Here is a 25,754-nt window from a genome sequence, read left to right as displayed (position 1 = left end):
CTTTTAAGATCTCAACTATATGTTTACAGATTACTTTTATGTGTTTTAGGCAACATCCAGTCCTCCTGTAAGACCTGGACTTCAGCTGCTTAGGGATATTTCATAACAAATTTTCAAAATACCTAGTACTACAGTCCGAGGTTGTGGCTTCACAGCACAGCCCTGTGTTCTTGAGAACATTTGGTATTAAGCTGGATTTCAAGAGATTTGTTTAACTTGGATATTTATTGATCACGAAAAAAATTAGTACCAAGCTGCTTTTAGATGAATGAAAAGAAGCCTAAACAAGGCTCTTTACACTGTGGCTATTGATCTTCCTCTTCTGCCAGTGCTTGCTGCCCAGCCTCGCTTCCTGCTACTCATCAATTACTTATTGAAATGATTCAACATAATTAAATAAAATAAAGGCCTCGTTAGTGAGGAAATAAAGAGATCCTTAACCACGTAGCAAATGTTTCCTAATGTATTGGTGCATTTAATTCAACTTCCATTGCAGTGCTGCTTTCTTCTCCCTCCCCAGCCTCAGAGCGGGTGAAGCTTTGGTGCAGGCTGATAGACTCTTCCCTTCTTTCAGAGACGAGTCCTATCAGAGGCACGAGCACATGGCCAAGGTGAGCTCAGGAAGCGGTGGGTTGTGAAATCCAAATCAGATCCAAGATTACCCTGTAGTGGCCTTTTCCTTCGCTCTCAGCTGTGCACAGTGCGTATGGAGGAAGAGAGCAAAGAAGGAGAACAAGGACGGTGTCCGTAATGTTGTCGTGTGGCCCCAGGCAGCAACGAAGCACCACCCAGCCACTTGCTCACTCCTCCTTGGGATGGAGAGGAGAAAAACATAACAAAAAGCTCAGGGGTTGAAATAAAAAGAGGGAGTCCCCGTCAAAACAGACTCAGCTTGGGGATAAATCAATTTAATTCATTACGAGTTACTTGAGAGAGGATAACAAGAAACAAAGCCAGACCATAAAAACACCTTCCCCCCACCCCTCCTTTCTTCCCGGCTCTCCCTCCTCCCCGTCCAGCGGCGCAGGGGGATGGGGAATGGGGCGATTACAGGTCAGTTTGTCACATGCTGTTTCTGCTGCTCCTTTCTTAAGGGGTAGGAGTCTTTACACTTCCACTGCTCCAGCGTGGGGCCCCTCCTCACAGGAGACAGTCCTCCAAGAACTTCTCCAACGTGAGTCCTTCCCACAGGATGCAATCCTTACCCATCAGATTGCTCCAACGCGGGCTTTCCCTGTAGAGTCGCAACATCTTAGGGTGCAGCCACCCGCTCTGGCATGGAGTCCTTTGCCATGGACTGCAGATGCATCTCTGCTCCACCATCAGTCTCCAGGTCTCTGAGTTTCTGCCTAAAACACGTTTGTTACTCTTCTTCCTTCGGGAAATAAAAATAGGTGACTTGGTTATCTTCAAGAAATTTAGGAGTGATAACATGGCGTGATGCCTTGTGATGTCAACCTGGAGGAGCTCAAATAAGTCACCCTGTTTTATAGGTCCTCTACAACTTTTTTTATCTTTTCATGAGCATTTCTTAATACTTTTATTGGCTATTATTTCACAGAATATTTTGGTTGGCTCAGTGCTTATTATTCTGTTCTGGTTAATGTCACTTAACCTTGCATTTGATCACTAACAAAACAATTTAGCAAACAACCTAAACAGTTCAGATAACAAAAACATTATGGCTTTATTTTCCTCTTTTGCCAATAAGCAGGGTCACGGTAACCTTTCTGGATAAATAGAGCAATTTCTGTGTATCAGCAGGCTTATTTACAGAACATGACTAGGGAGCTCATGAAACCATGATCTTGGGGAACATCCCAGGAGTGATCTGAAGCAGGAGGAGTGATGGAAAAACGTCATCATTTGGAGGATTCATAGGGTATTTGCAGAGGCTCTGGCTGTGGTTGTCCTTTGCCTGCAAGGGTGGTTTAGGGTACCTGCATGGGCACCTCTGAAACCTTGAGGACTTCTGCTCTGTTTATGCAAAGGATGGTAATATGGGTAAATAACAGCCAAGGGGCTGGTCAGCCAGAGAGTAGTTATTTCCAGCCAAGCAGAACAGTTTTGAGAAGTTGAGCTGAAAAATACATTTGCAAGGAGAGTGGGGACAAAAGTGTCCCCACTTCTGTCCAGTCCAGGTGGGACCCTGTGCAAGAGATGTTGCACTGAATGTTGGACAACATCTTAAACAGCCTAAAAATACCAATAATAAGATCACTTTACCAACAGCCATTGATTAGCAAACTCTAGTATTTACTTCTGAGGCCTTGATTAGAAGCACTGGGATGGATCTGAGTGAATTCCTGTTGTCCTCTGAGTTCCTATTGATCTGGTTTTCTAATCATAGAATCATGGAATGGTTTGGGTTGGAAAGAGCCTCAAAGATCATCCAGTTCCAACCCCCCTGCCATGGGAAGGGACACCCTCCACTACACCAGGTTGCTTTAAGCCCCGTCCAACCTGGCCTTGAACACTTCCAGAGATGGGGTAGCCACAACTTCTCTGGGCAACTTGTGCCAGTGCCTCACCACCCTCACAGTGAAGTTCTTCCTTGGATCTAATCTAAATCTCCCCTCTTTCAGTTTAAAGCCATTGCCCCTTGTCCTATCACTACACGCACTTGCAAAAAGCCCCTCCCCAGCTTTCTTGTATCCCCTTTCAGTACTGGAAGGCTGCTAGAAGGTCTCACCTTGGAGCCTTCTCTTCTCCAGGCTGAACAGCCCCAACTCTCTCAGCCTGTCTCCATAGCAGAGGTGCTCCAGCCCTCGGATCATCTTCGCGGCCTCCTCTGGACCCGCTCCAGCAGCTCCATGTCCTTCTTGTGTTGGGGGCCTCAGAGCTGAACGAAATAAGCTCTGTTGGTGTGCTACAGATCTGTCTTGAGCTGCCTTTGAGCTCCCTGTAAATGAAGAGTAGCACACAAGAAGCGTTGCTTGAATGTTGACTTTTCTGGCAAAAGGACTTCACTCAGGAAATCAAGAAAGGTAGAGGCAGATATATTTAAGTGTACCTATGGTCCCAGATTGCAGGCACAATCCTCCCGACAGCTGGCTCTTTCTGCTCAGCCGACGAGGGTGGAAATGGTGCTTAGGGCTCCTGTTTTTCTGTCTGCACAGCACACACTGAAGTGAGTTTCCCCTTGATGAGAGTTTCTTGGCAGGTATGAGGACTGAATTATATTTTAAACTGAAATAACAAGTCTGTGACTGAACGGGGCCAGTAGAGAAAGATTGGTACAGCACTTGGAAGGATAATAGCTCAGAGCAGCTCCTGGAAGGCACCAGAGACTTACTGGAGAGTAAATATTTTGTAGCAGCTATTTCTTCTTGAAAATTGAATGGATAACTGCAGTCTTTGTAGACTGTTCCCATTAGACAAGTGACAAGGGATGGAGTAGAAATTTGTGTTCAGTTGTTTGGTTGTGTTACCGTTAGATGCAAACAACTGAAAAGCACTTGGGAAAAAAATAGATTAAAATGACCTGTTTGGATGCGTGTCCAAGAGGAGCTGGTGTGCCAGGTGTACCAGGACTCCAGATACTCGATGGAATCGGTGGCACTGGCAAGAAGGACTATTTCTTGATGGTGATGAAACACATTGAGAAAGGAACAGAAATAAACATTTCATTTTTCTTTCAAGCTTCCTTTGTGCACCAGAAGCAAGTAAAAATGAAGAGTAGTCCCAATCTTTTGTATTCCACCCTTTTCTGGTGGTTTTTTTTTTTTTTTTTTAGGCAAAACACCTTTATCAGTGTTGATGTTGACAGCATCATTGTTTTGGGCTCACTGGCACATTTATCCAGCCTGTCCACCCTTCACATAATCCTTTTTATAAGGATGTTTTCCTTTGTGGCTGTATTATTTATAATTTGTATTGGAGGAGCAATCTCAGATCAACATTTTGGTTTTTGTTCTGCCATAAGTGTGGCCCTCGCATCCAAGACCTTCAGTCTGTGTTTCGTACCTATAAAGCATCCCTTACAAAGTAGCAATTAATTAGTCCTGACGGGGCCCCAGACAGACAATTTGTAGTGTCTTCTTAACAGCAAAGGGAGAAAGGGAGAGGTTATTGCTGATGAGACATGCTGCAGATGAGTACCAGAGCCAGGGAACATAACTACAACTTCTGATTGTTATTGTTAGGCCTCATTGTCACAAGCCAGCATATTGCTAACACGCTGAACAGGAATACGCTAGATAATTAATCCTTTTTTCTTTTTTTTTTCAAAACCAGGTTGTCACAGTTACAGGTGAGGTTCAAAAATGTCAGTCCCTGCATGGAAGAGCTTGCTGTCAAAGCTGTGTCTCTGTAACGAGACACACTGAGATGATTCCTCTCCTCCTTTGCTTGCAGGGAGTTAGATCCTGCCATGCTGAGACGGCTGGAGAAGAGGATTTTGGTTGACCTCCCAAGTAAAGACGCACGGCGGGTGATGATCCAGCACTGGCTGCCCCCTCTGAGCAACAGCGGAGGAGTGGAGCTGAGAACGGATCTGGACTACAGCTTGCTGGGCCAGGTGAGACAACACTGTGGCAGAGATCATGGCCACTCGGTGGTTGAGGTCTTTCAGGGTGGGAACTATAAGCAAGAGTGACATGTGTCACCCACAGCAGTGGCATTATGTTGTGGCAGAAGAGGTCCAGAGGGTTGGGACAGCACCTCTGTACAGAGCTGGAGGAAGGACCTCATCTCAGTTTGAGGCTCCAGCCAAAGGGAGACCAGTGAGACACGGTGCTGAGTGTTTCACAGGCACGTACCTGGCCGTGGAAATCACACCGCTCTGCTTGCACAGTGCTGTGTTCCCAGCCTCTCTGTCGGGCCAACTTTTCAGCCTTAAATAAAGGGAGACTTCAAGCAACAGTATATTTTATCACTCTTCTCACCAGGCTGGGAGCACTTCCAATTCATCGGGGTAATGAACAGTTAATTGTGTAGGGAAGGTTTGTCACAGCTCCACTGCTGTGGGAGAAAAGAGCATTTAGACGGTGAAAAGATTCACTAGGTATCAGGCTTTCTTCATTTAGCTCTTTGTCACATCCTACAGTCTTTGAAAGCATCTTACAGCTTACCCAGTTGGCCCTTTTTATGTCTATTCACAGAGAGGACACTGTTCAGTTTTTGTTTCATAATGTTAATAAGGATATTCAGTTATTTTATTAACAGGAAAGCTGGGAACAGACACAGGAAGGCAGGTCTCATTTGACCTATGGAAAATTGCTCTTTAGAAACAAAATGCCCCCTATTTTCCTTGCTCCTAAAAGGTTCTGTGGGCATTCAGAACAAGAAGCAACATTATGTTTAGGAGAGGGTACACATAAAAATACGTGTGTGTGTGTATGCGTCTATATTTATACACACACATTTCAGACAGGAATAGACTTTACAAAAGTTCTATATAAATATATATAAAATATACATGCTTGTAAAGGCCACTCCTGTCCGATTTGTAAGGTAAGCTGTAATGTACAATTCTGATTCTGTCACAGGAAACAGACGGGTACTCTGGCTCAGACATAAAACTCGTGTGCAAGGAAGCAGCTATGAGACCAGTGAGGAAAATCTTCGATGCTCTCGAAAATCATCAGCCAGGTGTGAATCCGATCTGGGAAATGCTCATCTACTGCTGTAACTCTAGAAATCAGAATGTTAACCCCAGCAGGTGGAGCTCTGTTATCTGCTTAAAAAAGTTTAAAACTGCACATTTCTAAAACATCGACCTAAGCTAACATTTCTTAAAAGCAGGCCTTTTTTTTTAAAGCTGTCAGTATCTGTGCTCCGTGCACAAATACAATTTTTTTTTTAATCTCACTAGGTTTATTGTTTCATGTGTTAAGTGTTGCGTTAGGCAGGGACATAAAAGAATGCATTTTGCTAATAATAACAGTATTTAACCAATTCTCTTCTCTTTAGGTAACAGTAACTTACCTGTGATCCGATTAGACACGATCACAACAGCAGATTTCCTGGATGTGATCGCCCACACCAAGCCCTCAGCAAAGAATCTAAGCCAGAAGTACACAGCTTGGCAGAGAGAATTTGAGTCAGTTTGAAAAGAAAAACCCCGAAAGGCCAAAAACTTCAGACTTTTGCCATCCAAAATGGCATCACCTTCCCTCCAAACGATCGAATGGTGGTGGGGGAGAAAGAGCTGCTGTTGCCAGGGAAGAGAATACAGTGGCAAATGTCAAGGGGAAATCTTCACTTTCAAAATGTAATGGGGGGGATATTTGGTTATTTTTTATTAGCCATTTTCAATGGCCATTCAAAAAAACATTCTTTGTGGAAATAACGTAGTGGCAGTTGCTGTGTAATGAAGACTCTGGCCTTAATTTTATGTATAAAGACTTAAAAGGTTCACTGCTTCTCATTCTTTATTCAAGGCGGTTGTTTGCAGGTTTGGGGCAGAACTGGAGCAGAAAGCTTGTTAAGAACAGTCGGACTATTAGTGTAATTCTCCTTTTCTGAGACTCACTAGAGCATCACGTCAGCGCAGCTTTACCAGCAGAGACCTGCACCCTTTTTGATGAAATGTGACTGCTTTCAGTAAAATTTCAGTAAAATTCCTAGCAGTGCCTTGTAAACTTGGTCAGTTTGTCATTGTTTTCAGCGGAGATCAAAGCCTTAATGTGCCAAATGTGTTACTTTGCAATTGGTTTGGGGTATTTCCAAGGTGGAAAAGGCAAGGAATGAGAGAAACTTGGAGATATTAAGTATTCAAGGCCAGACTGGATGAGGCTTTGGGCAACGTGGTGTAGTGGAGGGTGTCCCTGCCCATGGCAGGGGGGTTGGAACTGGATGATCTTTGAGGTCCCTTCCAACCCAAACCATTCTGTGATTCTATATTGTAGAAAATCAGCAGATTTAGGGTAATCTAAACAGAAACTGGATTGGTGGTTGCCCACTGGTTTGCTGCATCATAAAAGGCAAACAGCAAGGCTTTGCAGCGCAGCAGTAAATATTAGCCAAGTTGGAGACTTCTCTGCTTATAAACGTGGCCACGTAAGTTGTCAGGACTGCCACGTGTCCTGCAGTCTTTTAATTAGAAATTCTAATCAGTCACGTTTTCAGGCTCTTGCGTCTCGCAGCTGCTCCTCTCTTAATCTTCCTCTTGCTTGGCAAGAGGACAGCTACGCTCTTTGCAGTTCTCCCAGTGTTCTCCTTGCGTGGGCTTGCGTGCAGCTGCTTTCCTACGCACCACCATCTTGCATGCTTTCCAGCACGCTCCGGGACCTCCAAAGCACTGGCAGTCTCTTTTTGTTCCAGCATCAGTCGCATTGTTAGAAGTCTTTATGGAAAACGTCTTCACTGGATTTTGCTTACAGATCTCTCGCCACCTGACTCTCACTAGGAGCCAGAGTCATCCTTGACACACTCCAAGAAGAAACCAGCACAGGTTCAGAATTGCTGGCACGAAGGCTACCTGCGTGAATTTGTTCAGAACTGCAGGTGACAATTCACGAGGGCACACAAACAGGATCTAAAGACGGCGTTTGTTCCTGGGGGTGTTTGTTGTGTCCTGCATTTCTACTGCAAAGCCTGCTCCGTCCACACGTTCCGTCTCCGACGGAGATTAAATCTGAATGTAGGCAACCAGCCACCAAGCGAGACTGCAGACAGACAGACAGACCTTCATGTAAGGAAAGCTTCCCATTCATTCATCGTGGTGATTTTTCTTAACAAGAACGAGCATGGCTCATTAACACAGAACTATATTTTCAATAAGTAATGTGTAATTACAATCTAATAATTTAACACTCAGGAGCACTGTAAAACAATTGTAAAGGACTTTGATTATTACAGTTTGCAAATGGACCAGAAAAGCCATTTACCATCATTACGAAGTTGGTTCATATTGGGGGATTTGGCACACAGGAAAAGCATCGCATACTACGGAATTAAATTTCATTTCACAGCTCTGCTAACCAACTGTGTAAAAACTGGAATCTGTCCCCATGGCTTGTGAAGGCTTTTTCCCGTAACAATAAAAACAAACAAAAAAACCCCACAAAAATAGTGAAGTTTTGCAACTGTAGCATTAATAGGACCCTGCTGAAGTCTTAATTTCAAAAATTCGCAGTCTCTAAGGCATTTAATACCAGATTTTTGGTTTTGTACCATTCTTTTTAATAACAGCATCTAATTAAAACATCTGTAAAGTGCTGACAGTTTTAATTTTATGTCAAATCTGAGAAACAAAACCTAGGATCTGTTCTAATGAGAGCAAAGACATCAACCAGAGTTATTATTAAACAATGGTGATATTTTAATTTAAAAGTCACTTCTAAACATGCATAATCTCTCCCTTTAAGTTAGAGCAGAGCAGAATCATACTTGGTGAAATCACAACAGGCTGACTAAGGCTCTGTTAGTCTTTGAGGTTTATTTAGTTGAGTATTTCCAGTGCGGGTTTTTTTCAGTTTAGCTCATTCAGCAGAAGGACATGACACTTTCCAGACAGGGCTTTCATCCATTATTTCTTGAAAACTGAAAATAAACAGAACTCTCCACCACGCTTCCTGTGTCACTCGGGAAAGCAGCTGTGTTGGCTGTAGCTGTTCTGTCTCACCTGCTGGTCCCTCACTGCATCCTTGTGAAACTGCTACAGGAAAGGGTTTTTGCCATGCCTGTGCCAGGGCCCACACCCGTCCTCTGCCCTGGCACAGCTCGAGTGGAAGGAGCTCATGGCTGCGTTTCTGATGCAACGCATGCATTGATCCTGTGACCTTAATTTTTGGAGCAAGAGTAAATGAAATTATGTGAAACAGATGTTCCTTCTAACTAAATATTCCCTTTCTCACAGCAGACGCTCTAGGATATGTTCCACTGCCTCTGGGAAATTCTCACAGGTTAAGTAAGGAGCTGGATTGATTTTGTCTTCATCTGCCGGCCGATATTTACCTGTAACAGATTAACAAAACGATGCATTTACCAAGTTCCTTGGAGTATCCTGTTTTTTTTTTTTTTCTGCAAAAATTACAGCCTTCTCGGATCAGTAACAACCAGACATGGTAAGAGGAACGCCCATCTGTGGTTCTGCAACGACCATCCCACAAGTCTTCCCTAAACAAACACTTTTTAGGGAAGCTTTACTGAGGATTCCCCCAGGGGCAGCTCTCGTTCAAAATGAGTGTAACTTACACACTGGTTTCACTCTACTGTACTGGCACTATTCTTTCACTGACTAGTCAGATATTTGTGTTGTAGGTTCCTGAAATAATAATGTTACCATCTTCCCTTCTGGCTTTTATGAGGAAGAGCAGGATTACTCACTTTTATTTTCAACGCAATGGACCGTGTGGCACCAGCAGATGCCACCTCAGAAAGACCTTTCCCAGTCCATGGTACCATCCATAACATTGATAATACCTGTCAGTACCTTAAAGTTCCACTTTTCATACAATCATAGAATCATAGAATCATAGAATCGTTAGGGCTGGAAGGGACCTTCAAAGGCCATCTACTCCAACCCCCCTGCAAGGAACAGGGATATCTCCAACTAGATCAGGTTGCTCAGGGCCTCATCCAACCGGGCCTTGAACGTCTCCAGGGATGGAGCATCCACCACCTCTCTGGGCAACCTGTTCCAGTGTTCTACAACTCTCATGGTAAAAAATTTTTTCCTAATATCCAACCTGAATCTACCTCCCTCTATTTTAAAACCATTACCCCTTGTCCTATCACAACAGGCCCTCCTGAACAGCCTCTCCCCATCTTTCTTGTAGGCCCCCTTGAGGTACTGGAAGACCGCTATAAGGTCACCCCGGAGCCTCTATTTTGTCCGAATCACAGAATCCCAGAATGTCAGGGATTGGAAGGGACCTCAAAGGATCATCTAGTCCAATCCCCCTGCTGGAGCAGGACCACCTAGATCAGATCATAAATGTGACTTTTATAATTACCAGTGTAATAACTAGGGAATCTCACCAGAGTTCCTGAATGATCGGAGGTTACATTGCTATGACTGGTTTTGGCAATCTGCGATGTCACAGTAACAGTTCTCTCTGTTCTGTGATCAGTGCTCAGGATTTTGAATGTCATCAGAGAAAAAAATTCCCACCTAGAATACCAGCCACCCCCACCTATTACTTCGTATCATCCTGCCATCAGTCTGGGGTCTGTGCTCTAGACCTGTTATTGAAACACTACGTATAATGGCCTGTCCTGAATCACAATCTACTGCTTGATGGGCTGCCACGCTGCAGCTGAGGAAATGTATCTGCTGAGTTCATCCCAAAATGCGTGGTGTGATGGATTCTACGTGTCCCAGCAGCCCCTTAGTGCAACATACCGCAGGAATGGTGGCCCTCTACAAAGCACCAGGGCTCAGAGGACACCTGCACTGTGGGCACGGGGGCAGCCAGTACCCAAGGCCAGATCACCGAATGCACCACTGTCTCCCAGAATGAATGGTCCATGGAGTACTCACCTGTCCTTACCAAAATCCCACGCATACCCACGTTCTGGGCGCCACCAACATCATCCCTGCAGTCCTGGGACAGAACAGGAGATCAGCTGGTTAATGGTCACAGACACTATTTCCTAACAAGCTTTTCATAACATTCTCTGCTCTGCACACCACTAAAAGAAGGACATGGAGCTGCTGAAGCAAGTCCAGAGGAGGCCACGAGGATGATCCGAGGGCTGGAGCACCTCTGCTATGGAGGCAGGCTAAGAGAGTTGCGGATGCTCAGCCTGGAGAAGACAAGGCTTCGGGGTGATCTTATTGTAGCCTTCCAGTACTTAAAGGGGGCCTACAGAAAAGCTAGAGAGGGACTTTTCACATGGGCGTGTAGTGATAGGACAAGGGGCAATGGCTTTAAACTGAAAGAGGGCAGATTTAGATTAGATATAAGGAAGAAATTTTTTACACTGAGGGTGGTGAGGCACTGGAACAGGTTGCCCAGAGAAGCTGTGGCTGCCTCATCTCTGGAAGTGTTCAAGGCCAGGCTGGATGGGGCTCTGGGCAACCTGGTGTAGTGGAGGGTGTCCCTGCCCACGGCAGGGGGGTTGGAACTGGATGATTTTTGAGGTCCATTCCAACCCAAACCATTCTGCAATTACATGATTCTATGAAAAGCAGACACAGGGAGCCAAATCTTTTAGCTACCTATTAGACAAACTGTCATGGGAATGATTTACTACATGGTTTTTGTCTGATCAAACAGCGGCTGAAATACGAGAACTAACCCCACAGACAACACATTAAATCCTGCAAGTTTTGATGGTTCAATTTTCACCCCTCATTTAAACCCAGAGCTTCTAGAAAGACCATTTCATGGCATTTGAGGGGCAGGACACACGGCGGAGACGAGCACTACGTTAACAGGCAGGTGTCAGGTGTTTGGTCCCCACGTACATCACCAATCATGACGGCCTCCTCCGGGGCACAGTCCATCCCCCGCAAAGCTTCTAGGAAGAAGGTTTTCTCTGGCTTCCCCACTACTGTCGCTCTGGCATCCGTCGCGTATTCCAGCCCAGCTACAAAAGGTCCAGGTCCCAGAGCCAAGCCGTCTTTTTTCTTGAAATATCTGGCTTTATGTATAGCTATAAGGGGAGCCCCATCCAAAATCAACCTACAGAGCGAAGGAAGAAGAAAGCACAAAAATTCTATTACAGAAGCAATATGTACAGCTGAAAGCCTCAACTAGCTTTCGTTTTAAGACGACAAAACTCCCACCGACTTTCATGAAGCACAAAATTATGATGCAAGCTAGCATTCCTTTGGAGAGTTAAATAAAGTTCTTTCTTTTTTCCCAGAGGCAGCTAATAAATCCCTCAAATAAAGCATTCATTATCCCAAGGATTTTAACAGGTAACTATTTTTAAACCCTGTCTACATCTCTCATGCACTTAGGTCCATCACCCTATGCAGCCTCACTTTTCACTACAGCAAACATCTTCAGGTGAGAACCCATCTGATTTCCCAGGCAAGTATTTAAAACACATTAAACACAGGCAGTGGCCGTAAGCAGCAGTTTGATGGCCACAGCCTGAACCTCCTTGCACAGCCCGAGAAGACAGCAGTGATTTTCAGGCTGCCCCTGCCGGATCTGCAGCCCAGCAGCTCTTGGGGCTGCCGGTATCACCCGTGACAGCCGAGCAGCTACGTGTTTCCAGCAGAGACGGGCGTTCAGGTGAGTCCCAAGTAGGTGGTGAATCATTCTACCTTAACTCCATATTTTACCTTAACTCCATATTTTAACGTGGGAGAAATTACAGTAACAATTTACACGAAAAGGCACAAAGAGATGGATCAGGTGCATTCGTGTCCCAACAAATTCCCCGGTTAACAGCGCTGTCACTGAGCCTTTGAGAAACAAAGCTGGATTTGGGCTCCTTGCTGTTTGGAACCAAAAATTTCACGTGGAAGACAGTTCAAAGCAACAAGGCACCAGATTCCTAACACTTCTGTGGACAATAAAAGGGTCGCAAAATAAGGGTCATAATGCACAGTATGGCACTGTTACAGGAGGGTCTTGGCTGGGCACAGCACCTGGGAGCCTCAGGAAGCAAGCCCAGCGGTGGTCTGAGACTGGGAACTGCTCTCTGCCAACAGCTGAGATCCTCCCACCTTCCCCAGGCCCATTTCTGCCCTGAGACACCAACGTGCACCCTCCTCTGGGTTCCATGGACAGCAACTCTGCCTGCCAGCTGACCTACCTGTTAAAAACCTGCACAGAGCAAGGGATCATCTGGAGTGGGTGGAAAAACGTCAGAGGAGAAGTCATTAAGGAACTGCTGTTGCTCCACCAATCTCAATCAGCACCTCCCTAGCCTCGCTATCCTGCCACCCGTGTCAACTCGTGTCTGCTCGAAGGCTCTTGCCCAACGCTTGCCCTGTACGAGCCATGTGGCACGGAGTGTGTCTTGTTGGCACACACGGCACCTGAGCAGTGGTCCCATGGCAGCAAAGGAATACACGGGAGTTTTCCAGGGCTTGCTTCCACAGGGTCTGGACCTAATCTTTGATTCTTCCGTTTCTGTTACCCGCCTGGTAGTTTGTCCTCACATCGCAGTCCTGTCCTTCCCCAGCCACAGTTTCAGGGCAAAAAGAGCCCTCCAGACAGAAGTTGTACCTACAAAAGTTGAGGTAACAACTGCCAAACGCTTCCCCTTCCCTTTTACAGCACCTTCTTCAGGCACTGCAGGCAACCCCAGTCTTTATCACAACAGGTAGGAACGTAACTAGCAAAGCTGGGGGACAGAGGAGAAACATCGGCTGTTACCTTCAGGGCAGAAAGGAGGATTTCTTTTCCCCTTAAGCCCACCTGATTTAGCCAAAAAAAAAAAAAAAAAAAAGCAAGGGCCTTTAAGAAAACGAACAAAGTCTTGCTTTGCCCCTTCGCTGCCTTTCTGGAGCTCTGCTCAGAGGCTGGCTTAGGTGAGCTGTACGCTCCTTGGAGGACGTCTGCTCCTTCCCACATGCTTGCAGAGCAGCCTGGGTACTCTGAGCAGTACAGAAATGGCAATATTTCATTTCACTTAATTATCACAAAACACTTGTATTGAATCAACGCGTTCCAAGGCAAGCTCAACAAGAAGAGAGCTGGCATGTGTATCCATGAGCAGCCAGATACGTTCACGATGGGAGGATGCCTCTAGGATATAGAAAAATTTAATTTGACAGCAGCACCACAACCACTCACATTCAGCAGTTTGCAGGAAAGATCTCACCTGAGAGAATTCTTGTAAATGTGGCAGCAAAATCCCATGTATACAAAAAGAGAAATTTAGTCTCAGTCATTTCAAATGGTGCCTAGAGAACGGCTTTACCCTGTGTACCTCGTTTTGGGACTCATATTGGGTTAGATTTGCCTAACCTAATGTGGGATATCAACCAAGTAGTTGCCTACCAGGTAATTTGTCAGCCTGGGCTCTTCAGAGTCAGTGGAGAGGAAAAAGCATTTCTAGGGCACAGTTCAGCTGTCCTATTTTAAGCACTACTAAGGGAAAAATGAATGATGCCTTACAAGCACCTCCTCTCTCCCTCAGGAGCCCAGGTCAGCAGCTCAGATACAGGCACCAGCACTGTAGATATCTGCATTTATGCAGATTCACCTTAAAGTTGTGTTATGAGCAATGCAAATCCCAAGTGACTTAATTATCTGAGCAGTAAAGGACAAGGAACCTCAAGGGGGCCTTCTTCCAGTACCTCAAGGGGGCCTACAGGAAAGATGGGGAGAGGCTGTTCAGGAGGGCCAGTTATGATAGGACAAGGGGTAATGGTTTTAAAATAGAGGGAGGTAGGTTCAGGTTGGATATTAGGAAAAAATTTTTTACTATGAGAGTGGTAGAACACTGGAACAGGTTGCCCAGAGAGGTGGTGGATGCTCCATCCCTGGAGACGTTCAAGGCCAGGTTGGACAAGGCCCTGAGCAACCTGATCTAGTTGGAGATATCCCTGTTCCTTGCAGGGGGGTTGGACTAGATGACCTTTGAAGGTCCCTTCCAGCCCTAACGATTCTATGATTCTATGATTCTAAGGAATACGGATGCGCCATAAGGATCGAGAAGAGAATGTGGCCAGTAGTTACTATTTCCACTAGACCAAACAAAACTGACAACCGCGGAACAGTTTACCCTCAGCAGAGGGGAAAAAACCCAGAACAAGTCATAGAATCATAGAATCATGTGTCAGTAAGGTATCAAAGATCATACAGAGCCCATCCTAGAGCCTCTGCCCAGCCTGAAGCACAGGACCGGGAAGTCCAGGACAGATTCACGGAGGATTAAATCTTCCTCCAGGCAGACAAGTCAGCCAAGCAGCTGGGAATCTGTCGCGAAGCAAGGTGAGCTGAAGGACTCAGCTCTGCTCAGCGCTCGGCTGCACCACCCAGACAGCTCTGAACACAGGATGCTCAGGCAGCACGCACTCCATGCTAGCCCCTCAAACACACGTCTCTCCTGGGCAGCAAGGCCATGCCATGCCCACTGCGGGAGACTGCATCTGGCCTTCAGCATCTTTTTTCCGTCACCAGAGCAAGTCTCCAATTCTGCGTTCAATGCAAAAAGCCCAAATCCAGCCTGGGACAACCTCGCCCACCTCCACAGGGCCAGTTTTACAGGCTTTCCTGCGTGTGCTGGCCTGGGGAAGCCTGGGGCCCCAGGGACTCTGAATGTGATGACAGGTTTCTTGTTTTGAGTGCCCTGGTCTCCAGCCCGAGGCAGCTAATGACTATCATTCAACAGCTAATATATTCATGACAGAAATATCAATAAATAAAATGATGTAAGCACTGGAATACACAATGGGTTAAGTTCAAGCAGTTGTGAAATCAGAGTCTACTCATGAGTGCACTGTAAAACTCTAAAATCAATGCCATTGGCAACATGCACTAATGAGGCTGCCAGAGAATCAGTTTAGGTCAATAGATGTTCTGATGACATAGAACTGGCATGCAGATAAGGACAGCACTGGCTTCCTCCTCCAAGAAGCCTCCCTAAGATACTGGTGAGCAGTAACTGGTACTCCCTCTTTGGATTTAGTGGTTACAAAGATTACGGTGCTTGAGATCAGTTTTTCCAAATTTCAAGGTGAAAAATTGTGTACTAGTGTCACGTTATGACACAAGGTCAGACCAACAGAGGCCAGGGAGACCAGTCTATCAGTTTCTCAAGGAAGACGAGACCCTTGTGTCTGACTCCCCCTGCCCGCCCTGGGCAGCCCATGAAATTGGAGGGTGTTCGTCTAACCTATCTAGGGACCCAGCACCAATACAGGTCAGGAGGTAATTTGACCAGTATACCAGTTTCCCAAGAAAGACAAGACCCTTGCATCCAGCTCTGCTGGGGTGCAGGGCAGGTGGGATGTTCAGGTGACCTTTCTCTGCGCATCTCACAACAGACAAAGGGCACATCACTGGGGCTAAACTCAGCAACAGGCTCATGTTCAAGTCTTTGAAGATTAAGGTTTTTTTCAAGTTAAAATCAAGAGTGCTGTGCTGAGCTAGAACTAGAGACAAGGACGCATCGCTATGCACGTCTGCCCACACTATTGCATCTTGGCTCCCATGCAGTCATGGATAAATTTTACCTGATTCACCCCTTAACCGACACGCAAAACGAAGAGCTTTAGAAGGAAGACAGACTGGATCAGATCCGTAGTTCATCTAGCCCAGCGTATTGTGCAGCCATTCCTGAAGACAAGATGCTTCAGAAAAAAATTGCTAGAAATTCTGCATTACGTAGATAAGGAATAATCCGTCCTAAACACTGTATTTCCTTCCCTATAATATTTGAGCTCTGACGGCTGGGGTTTGAACACAGAAGCCATCTCCCAAATACTTCCTAACATCCTTGTGTGTTTCTTCTTGAAGCACTGCTAACTTTTTCACCTCACTCACCTCATTGACTCTTCTTAGCTTGGAGGAGACTGAGGGGGGACCTCATTAATGTTTATAAATATGGAAAGGGTGACTGCCATGAGGATGGAGCCAGGCTCTTCTCACTGGCATCCAATGACAGGACAAGGGGAAATGGATATAAGCTGGAACAGAGGAGGTTCCGCTTAAACATGAGGAAGAACTTCTTCCCTGTAAGGGAAACAGAACACTGGAACAGGCTGGCCAGAGAGGTTGTGGAGCCTGGAGATGTTCCAAACCCGCCTGGACGTGTTCTTGTGTGATCTGATCTAGGTGGTCCTGCTGCGGCAGGGGGATTGGACTAGATGATCCTTTGAGGTCCCTTCCAATCCCTGACATTCTGGGATTCTGTGATACCCGTGACTGTCCTTCTGTTGTTTATTTAAAGACTGAAAGCCAGGAAAACCAGGGCTGGACTACCTTAAGTTCATGGTCAAGGCCCCAAATCCACCTAGGTTAGTGGTTGTTTCTGAGACACAGAAGAAGACTCCACAGTCACGCTACGTAACGGTGACATTGCTACCACTCTCTTTTCCCCACACGAGAAAAATTTCCTCACGTACGTAGAGATACAGAGCCCAGCACAGAACAGCCACCATTCAGAAAGCCACAAGGAGGGGGTGACTCACCGAAACGCCCTGTTCATCATCTCATAGTGAAAGTGCTCAGGAGCCAGCCCTATCACCACTGCATTGGGGTCATCGGTGGCTATCCCTGGAAAGTCAAAACACGGCTCTAAGTGAACAGAATTCTATTCGTACTTAGCAGTACCCAACTAACACGTGCAATGAATCACTTTACAGCAAAAATAAGCATTTTCTGGCACAGATACATCACACAGACTAGATTTATGTCTTTCAGAAATGAGGAAAGCATCTGTGGAAAAGGTGTCGCTCTGTCCAGACTCTGTCGTCTTTCACAAAGCACACAACTCTGCAGCTGGATAGTCTTGACAGCAGCTACTCAACAGGCATTCCCTCCCTGCCTCCACGGAAATCCAGCAGACTGCACAAATCAATTTTTTAATGAATTACTTTTCGTTATCTGAGCATCTTTTTCTGAGACAGTAAAGCAGGAAGACTAGAGATTTCCATCCAGTTTTTCTATTCCCTCTAGTCTCAGAAAACTTCACTAAGGGTATAAAGCCTGACTGTTGTTCTACATATCAGTCTGGTTACGACGGCAAAGATGGTATTGCAGCATGACCTAGAAGTTGTTACACTAGATTACTTCAGGCTCTTCTGGAAGGTCTTTTATTTAATGTGGATTAGTCCCCTCGAGAACAGCGTGCACCTCCTTTGTCCTGCATTGCTGTGGAGGCGCGTGACTGTTTTTACATGGCAGTGCCACCTCTGAACAGAACCAGCAGCGGAAGCAGAGTAGCACCCACAGGAGAAACGGGAGTGCCAGAGAGTTTTATTTAGGACAGGTTAAGTATCAGCTGCATCCTGCACGGGCTGGGGGTTTTGTTCCACCTTCACGCAGCACATCCTCTACACCTTTACTGGGACAACTAGAGCTTCTGGGTCTCCAGAGAATATCATGGCAGCCTGCTGGCTGATGTCTCCTGCCCCATGCCCTTCAGTTAGCCCTGACAGCAAAATGTACACTGAGAGATGCCATGTGGATTTGTGACATCATCCAAAAGCATCTGGGTCCTTTAACCAAGAACAGATTACTTTCATCCATCTGTGACCAACTTTATAGAGAGATTAGCCAAGAATAGTTCAACAGCAGCCATTAGCAGGAATTTAAAGCATTCTCCGTTGTACCTAAATGTTTCGAGAGCAGCACTGAGAGAACGTCAGCCAAACCACTCGCAGCCAAAAGAAACAACACAAACCATCCCAGATCCAAGCAACACAGATCATGCCACCAAGGTACTCCGCTGATATACCTCTGTCTTTGCTATATTTTACAAAATCAGCATCGCCTACTGTAAAACTGATGGAAAGATCCATGGAAATACATGGAGATTAAACTGATCTAACTACTTTCAGTGAAATAGCTGCTGTCTCTGCTGTTTCTGATCCAAGAAAGCCTTCCCAAGAACACAGATACAGAATATTGCTGGGGGCATATTTCTCTGGGTACGATGTTAGACAGAACAGATTATCAGCTCTCGTTGCTCTCAGAGCCCCCAGAGGCTTTCCTCCCCAGCACTTATCTTTCTGAAGATTACTGGCTAGACTACGACACTGAAATTTATCAGGAAATGTCTGGCTCCTAGTGAGGTTAGAACCTACTTAAATTACACACCCGTAAGGATTTCAGTTCATAAGGCAAGGGGCAGGGAACAGTGGCAAGCCATCCACGTTTTTGCTGCCTTGACTTGAAATGAAAGACTGAATATACAGTTTTCAACTTTGCATCTGTTAAAGATGTGGGTGTCTTCACTACTCTTGAAACAACGATGTGGTTAAGTCAAGGACTAACTGTCCTACCGTCAGGCACCTGCCAGACATGTCCAAGTTGGAATATATCATCTCCTGCTCCCCTTATCGTTGAGGGAGGGAAATGGGAACATCTGCAAGCAAAGCAAGTTTTAACCAGGTCTTTAGAGATGACGGTCTAGTCAGGGCGATGAACCTTCTGTCACTAGTTAAGTACATGGAGTGAGACCCAGATGATCAATACAAGATAAGTAACAATACCTACCTGGAGATTTTGTATTTGACAATAATCTGTTAAGAGAGAAAGAGCCTCCTGCGTACGCCTACACACTGGCTTTTCAGCTCTTTACAAGCAAAACCTCTCTGCAACAGCGGAGGGAAACCTGATTTCCAACAAACTGACACACTCTTGCTATAAAACAAATCAGCACTGGTAGATGCAATAAATTTCCAATGACCTAGTGGTAAGTACTACTTGTTTTTTACGCTGGAAATTGCTAAAAAGGATGGAGTTTTATCCAAATTCCTGACTATTTGAAGGCTTTGCTGGCATTTCAACTACTCCTCAGGAAGCTATGACTTCAGACTGTTTAACATTAACTTAAAAAGAAGAAAGGACCTTTATGACTCTGGACAGTTCCACGTTTCAAGCTCCATCATGGCTAGTGGTACACATATATGAATGTCACTCTACAAAACAGAGAGAGAGCACCACGTTTCTGCAGTTGTTCAGTAACTTCCCCCATCCTGTTTTCTGACCACCTCACCTGTGAAATCCGGCAGGGCCCTGTTGTCCACCAGGAGCAGAGGCCGCACCTGCTTTTGTTCCAGAAGATTTCTGGCTGCTGTCAGAGATGTGAAGATCTCATTTTCCGCAATGTCAAATCCCAGCTTCGTCAGCCTCTCCAGCAGGTCTCTCTTGCACTCCTTCGTTGTGTTCGTCACAAACCGAATGGTAACCGGAGCGCTGCGCAGCCTGACGAGTGAAAAGCAAAGGCAAACTGGCCACAGCATCCTTCTGTTTGAACAGTCCTACATCTCTCTGGGGCTGAAAAAGGACCATTTGCCTAAATGCTGCAGATGGAAAGGCTGTATACGCCCCAGACTGCTGCTGCCACACAAGAACAACAAGGTGGTTAATTTCTGTGGACTGGGGGGCAATGTGAAACAGGTGGCAAGAATAACAGCCACCAGAACAAGACCAAGCCTCCCCTGCTTTGCTTCTACTGGAGGAAAATGCTGGAGTCTGGAAAAGTCTGGAGGAAAACGCTGACTGCAAACTTCATGTTCGCAGTAGTAACAAACACACCTATGACCACAATTAATTTGGAAAGTCTTTTATCCCAAAGTAGATAATACATAAACCAGCCCGGTATTCTGGATCAACAGCATCCTGAACCAAAATAAATAAACAAAAGAACCTTGTTGCTAAATTAATATATTGAACTCGACTCTCTGAGTGAATTTCACAGCAGCTGTGGCTCACTCGGAGACGCAGGATGCTATAGGAACCTATGTTACCTGTGTGGCAATTTTATGCCAGCTTTTGCAGCCATTTCTCCCTTTACTGAGGGACGTGGATATCCCATAAAACCATGTTATTGCCCTACACTGACAGTACATGCTACCAAACAATCAAATAATTTTAAGTGACAATTTCAACGGCATTTTCTTTAATTATTCCCCCACCATCACTTTCTCTGTTTGTTGCTATAGAAACACACAGTGGCATCATGATTGCACGAAGAACATCAGAACAAAGTTGATCAGCGCTGGAGACTTGCTTGCACCTGCCACTTCTTTCTCGTATTTGTCAGACACACTGACCCTTCACAAGTATGAACTGGTAAAAAAAGTCCTGGTTGCTAATAAAACCAATTTTTTTTTTTTTTTCCTGTGGACCTCAATACTGAGAAGTACCACTAAAAGCTGAATCTATCCATTTGTTCTCTAAGCAAGCTGCATGTCAATCATGTCAGCTTCTCTTTAGGAAGGACAACGACATGGATTAGCAGAAAAGTGCATGAGAAAATTTTTTTTTTTTTCAAACCTGTAAGTGAAAAGACCTAGCTGTTCTTTGCAGTGAAACGACACCTGCTCTCCACGCCTGTGACAGCAGGTTGAAGATGACAAACAGCACCAGACTCTCTCTGCATCTTATCCCTTCTCTAGTCCCCTCCTTGCCAAAGCCAGCACAGGGCCTGAGCGAGCACGGCTCAGTAGGGATCGAGCAGAAGCAGAAGATAAAGGAGAATCGGTGGCTTTAGAAAACAGTTTGTCTTCTGATTCTACAGAAGCTATTTCTTCTGTTCAGTCACTGCCAGGGGTTTAGAGGAGAGCAGCAGACAGGACAGGTACTGAGCTTGACAATATCACCACTTTTATACATATACGAATTTTCAAGAATGCTGACTCTCACCTGGCACGAGCTCTCCCTGCAGCATGAAATACTTGGCAGACAAGGTCCAGTGAAGGAACGGGTAATGAATGAACACCCAGCACTTCAGCAGTTTTTAATTCCTTGCAATTTTACATGTTTAGGAGACAATTATTTCCACAGAATTACTTGTGAAAAGAAATGCACAGTTTCCTAATCCCTCTGTGAACTTTTCCTCTGAGCAACAGTCTAGTTTTATAAAAATCTAAGCAGCCAATACAACTCTGATAAAAACTTCTTATCCGTAATTCAAGCCTTATTTCTCTCCCCTGCTTAATTCTTACTGTCCCAGCATCTTAAGGCATCCTCTCTCACTCTCCGCAACAGCATTTACCACTTTCTTCATGCATTGCAAGACATCTTCTCCAAGAACACAGCGTCAAAACACAGTACAAATACCCCTAGAGTTGTGTCTCCTATTTTGTCACTGACTTGGCCAGATTACATTAAGTTCGTGTGCCTCAGTTTCTTTAGGCACCCTTTTATCAGAACAGAAAGAGGTACTTAACTGTCCTGTTTCTTAACGTGTTGAAATCCCTACAAAAGATGGGCTGTATTATCAAATGTTTGTCAGAAGGAAGAACGGCTGGGGTTGTTCACCCAGTGAAGAAACTTTAAAAATAAAAAAGCAACGCCTTGGCTGACAGACAAAATGGAACGAGAACTCTGCAAAGAATGCCTTGTTCACTGGGCCACGGTATTCCCTCTGTAATTCCACCTTAGCTTACCACAGATCTAAAGGCTCAGACAAAAAATCAGTTTCCTGTAGTTGAACAAAGCACTGAACATCAGCTGAGCTGAAGTGACTTTGGTGTACGTGGGGTAATTCAGGTTAACTTAACTACCTTCTGCTTTGGCTAAGGCTGTAGTCATAGAATCACAGAATCAAAGAACGGTTAGGGTTGGAAGGGACCTCAAAGATCACCCAGTTCCAACCCCCCCTGCCATGGGCAGGGAAACCCTCCACTACACCAGGTTGCCCAAAGCCTCATCCAACCTGGCCTTGAACACTTCCAGGGATGGGGCAGCCACAACTTCTCTGGGCAACCTGTTCCACTGCCTCCCCACCCTCTGAGTGAAGAATTTCTTCCTTAGATCTAATCTAAATCTCCCTTATTTCTGTTTAAATCCATTGCCCCTTGTCCTGTCACTACACGCCCTTGCAAAAAGCCCCTCTCCAGCTTTCCTGTAGGCCCCCTTTAGGTACTGGAAAGGTGCTATAAGATCACCCTGGAGCCTTCTTTTCTCCAGGCTGAACAGCCCCAACTCTCTCAGCCTGTCTCCATATGAATGACCAGAAACACTCTGAATATTGGAGGGTTTTTTTCTATCTAGAAAAGACTTAGAAAAGACCTAGAGAGCAACCTAGGAAAGCTGCAGGGGCTCAGACGACTAATTTCCAGTATCGAGGCCCTTTGCTGATTTCTCCTGGTATTAATACGGGTGTAAATGAAAGAATTCGGCCGCACACTCGCTTATCCACAGCAGCGTAAAAAGGCAGAAGCTTCAGGCCCGTTTAGAGAAGCACCCTGGTGAAAACAGCGCTGCCACGACCTACCAGAGGAAACTGAAAAAGGGGCAGCTTGCCTTTTAAGAGCTTCCTGCGCGCCTGGCACAGCTGAGTCTTCGACGTGAAGCGTGCCGCTGAGATCCACCAGGACGGCTTTCAGCGCGCGCCGAGCTGCCATCCTTCCGTCCCCAGGGAGAAGGCAAATAAATGAAACGACAAAAAAAAAACGGTTAGCAGACAATGGATAATAAAAATCAGGAACTCGGCTAAGCGCCTCATTTGTGCCAAGCCCGGTATTACTCAGAACATTACTCGCAGTATTAAATGGGCCCCTTTAGACAGGGAAATAAAAGGCAGCGTTTAAAAAAAATACATAATTGATGGGGTGGTATTTTCCCAAAGACTCTATATATGGAAATCAGGTGCTGTTTGTTTTTTAAGTGCCTTCAGAAAATTCTCTGGATGACCAAGACTGTTGGGAAGAGGATCATGAGGTCTGGTACTGCTGGTTCAAGGCCTCAGCAAATACATTTCCGCAAGTCCCATCGACACCAGTGGTGCTGTTCAAGTAAAAATAAACACAATACCACCAAGCAACGATACAGTGCTCTGACTATAAAGCTCAAAGCGCTCAGCAAAAGTGTATATTGTCAATTTTATTGTTGTAAGCAAGATCTAGGGTGATCCAGCTCACAACACAGTTCAGGTGCCCTAACCCTTGGGTTATTCAGCGGCTGACTGCCCGTGTGCTGGCGTGGATTTAGCCTGGGAGCTCTCAGGGCTCAAGGATATTCAGCACCCCAAAGGGTTACTCCCTCCTCTTGCAAAGGAGACAGTCGAGTCCAGCAGTTTTTCTACAGCAAGTTTCTGTGTCACACAAATAGGTACAGGAGGCTCAGCCCAGAACAGAAGCCAGCGTTCCAAAGGTAAATCACAGAATCACAGAATGGTTTGGGTTGGAAGGGACCTCAAAGATCACCCAGTTCCAACCCCCCCTGCCATGGGCAGGGACACCCTCCACTACACCAGGTTGACCAAAGCCCCATCCAACCTGGCCTTGAACACTTCCAGGGATGGGGCAGCCACAGCTTCTCTGGGCAACCTGGTCCAGTGCCTCACCACCCTCAGAGTGAAGAATTTCTTCCTTCAATCCAATCTAAATCTCCCCTCTTTCAGTTTAAAGCCATTGCCCCTTGTCCTATCACTACACGCCCTTGTCAAAAGTCCCTCTCCAGGGACTGGGGAAGGCACTGGGGAAGAAAACGGTGAGGTTACATGCAAGCCACCTGGCTAAAAAGCTGGCCTCAGAAACTCATATTTCTCCTTACGTGTGGTGCAAGGGCTGTGTTTTGCTCCACAAGCAAGTTTGCTGAGCTGTTTCTTAACGAACGTCCAATACAGAAGCTTTTCTCCTGTTTGTTAAGACAACGCTATCTGATGAGAAAAAAACTCTCTTCCCTCCGGGACTCAACGCTAGCACCGGGAATTTCGAGTGCTCACAGAGACTACAAGGAGGACTGAAGAAATGCTGCTATACAGATTCTCTGGCCAAAGACACACGGCTGCAGAGCAACCCCACCTTGCCTGCGCAGACAGCACCGCTAAGCACAGAGGCAGAATACCCTAGTTTAGCCGAAATGAGATTTTTTTTTTGTCATTCCTCTTTTATCCTAGCTCTCCACTGGTTCTCCTGTTCGCCACGCACCTCCTCGGCTGGTGTGGAAGCCATTTTCAACACCAGTTTCCAGCACAGCTTATTCTAAGCATAACGCTCACCGCCTGCCATTGCCCCGAGAACTCGGGGGCGGCGAGCGTCTCCCCGCTCGGTGGCGAGCCCCGCGGCCGGTCCCGGAGGCCACAACGCCTTCGAGGCCGGACACCCTCCCCGCACTGGGAAGGGCACGACGAAACCACGCTGGCCACCCCCAGCCGAGGAGATGGTACCGCCTCGTTCCGCCGGCTCACAACGGGCAGGCGGGCTGGTCCATTCTCTAGGAGGGGGGGGGGGGGGGGGGGGGAGGGAGTTTGCGAGCCCGGCGGGCTCCCCTTTCCCGTAACGCGGGTGGTTCCGCCCGCCCGGTCGCGCCCGAAGCAGGCGGGCGGGCCCACTCGGTCGAGAGGGGAGAGCAGCGCGGCGGCGGCGGCGCCCCCTCTCCCCGGGACTAACCTGCCTCCCGCCGCCGGTACCGACTGCCCGCTGCCCCGCTCCGCCCCGCCCCGCGGGGCCCTCGCGCTGCCGGGGCTGCCCGGCCGAGCGCCGGTGCGCGCGGGCAGGCAGCGCGGGGGGCGCCTCACGGCGGGGAGGGCGGGAGCGCGGTGAGGTCCGCGCTCGGCTGTGAGGGAGGCGGCGCGCGCAGCGCGTCGCGCTGTCGCCGTTCGGGTTTCGTCAGAGACGAGGGCACGTCAGTGGGTTAGGGGTGGTGCGCGTTCTGTGGCGGTAGATAAAAAAATCCGGTGCGATTTAAAATTAATAGCACTGCCGTCTAAGGTGAGGTCGAAAGGTAATTAAAGTGAGTTTGAGATTCCTGCGCTCATATACAAACCCGTTACCTTCTCTTTTTTTCCCTTCAGCTATCCCCATGCCCTTCAGAACAAAGCCTCTAGCGGTACAGGTGTGCCGAACTGATCCCTTATTCTTGTCTGGATTTGCGCTGAGGACTCTCAGAAGCATCCCGCCAGCTTCCTTGTCACCTCACGGCCACCACTGGCACTGCCACACCATGGCCTGCTGCTGCCAAAGTATCTTCTTGCTGGAAACGAGCCAATTATTCCACGCTGGAAAGTCTTAGTCATCATAGATCCGTAGAACGTTCAGACTATGGTCATCTGTGCAAAGTAGGCGTGACAATGCCCTTCATGGTTTGAAGTGACGGCCGGAGCACGGGCGCTTTACCAGGTGGAGACTTTTTTGCATCTTCCCTATTATTGAAGAGCCCGGCCAGGTTCAAGTGCTTCACCGAACTACATAATCCCAGAATGCCAGGGATTGGAAGGGACCTCAAAGGATCATCTAGTCCGATCCCCCTGCCGCAGCAGGACCACCTAGATCA

At 46.6% G+C, this 25,754-nt stretch overlaps 2 protein-coding genes across 4 annotated transcripts in view; one reads left to right on the top strand and one right to left on the bottom strand.

Annotated features, from left to right (window-relative positions):
- KATNAL2 (katanin catalytic subunit A1 like 2) overlaps positions 1 to 6,243 on the top strand; it is a 35,183-nt gene extending 28,940 nt beyond the window's left edge. For all 3 annotated transcript variants that reach the window (XM_086629127.1, XM_086629126.1, XM_086629125.1), the window contains exons 14-16: positions 4,357 to 4,519; positions 5,490 to 5,592; positions 5,914 to 6,243. In XM_086629127.1, coding sequence (XP_086485253.1) covers positions 4,357 to 4,519; positions 5,490 to 5,592; positions 5,914 to 6,053 — 406 coding nt within the window. In that variant the 3' untranslated portion in view covers positions 6,054 to 6,243. The remainder of the gene's footprint in view (positions 1 to 4,356; positions 4,520 to 5,489; positions 5,593 to 5,913) is intronic.
- Positions 6,244 to 8,106: 1,863 nt separating this feature from the next.
- HDHD2 (haloacid dehalogenase like hydrolase domain containing 2) lies at positions 8,107 to 24,885 on the bottom strand. Its single transcript, XM_086629309.1, has 7 exons — positions 24,872 to 24,885; positions 22,782 to 22,883; positions 19,525 to 19,733; positions 16,994 to 17,078; positions 11,360 to 11,576; positions 10,430 to 10,493; positions 8,107 to 8,901 (listed from the first exon to the last, which is right to left on the bottom strand). Exons 2-7 carry the CDS (start codon positions 22,880 to 22,882, stop codon positions 8,798 to 8,800), a joined length of 780 nt encoding a protein of 259 aa, XP_086485435.1. The 5' UTR covers position 22,883; positions 24,872 to 24,885; the 3' UTR covers positions 8,107 to 8,797.
- Between the last annotated feature and the right edge of the window lie 869 nt (positions 24,886 to 25,754).

Source organism: Tauraco erythrolophus, chromosome Z (assembly GCF_009769465.1).
Source record: "Tauraco erythrolophus isolate bTauEry1 chromosome Z, bTauEry1.pri, whole genome shotgun sequence".
NCBI classification, from domain to species: Eukaryota; Metazoa; Chordata; class Aves; order Musophagiformes; family Musophagidae; genus Tauraco; species Tauraco erythrolophus.
Note: the sequence above shows the minus strand (reverse complement) of the source record. Positions and strands in the feature narration are given on the sequence as shown.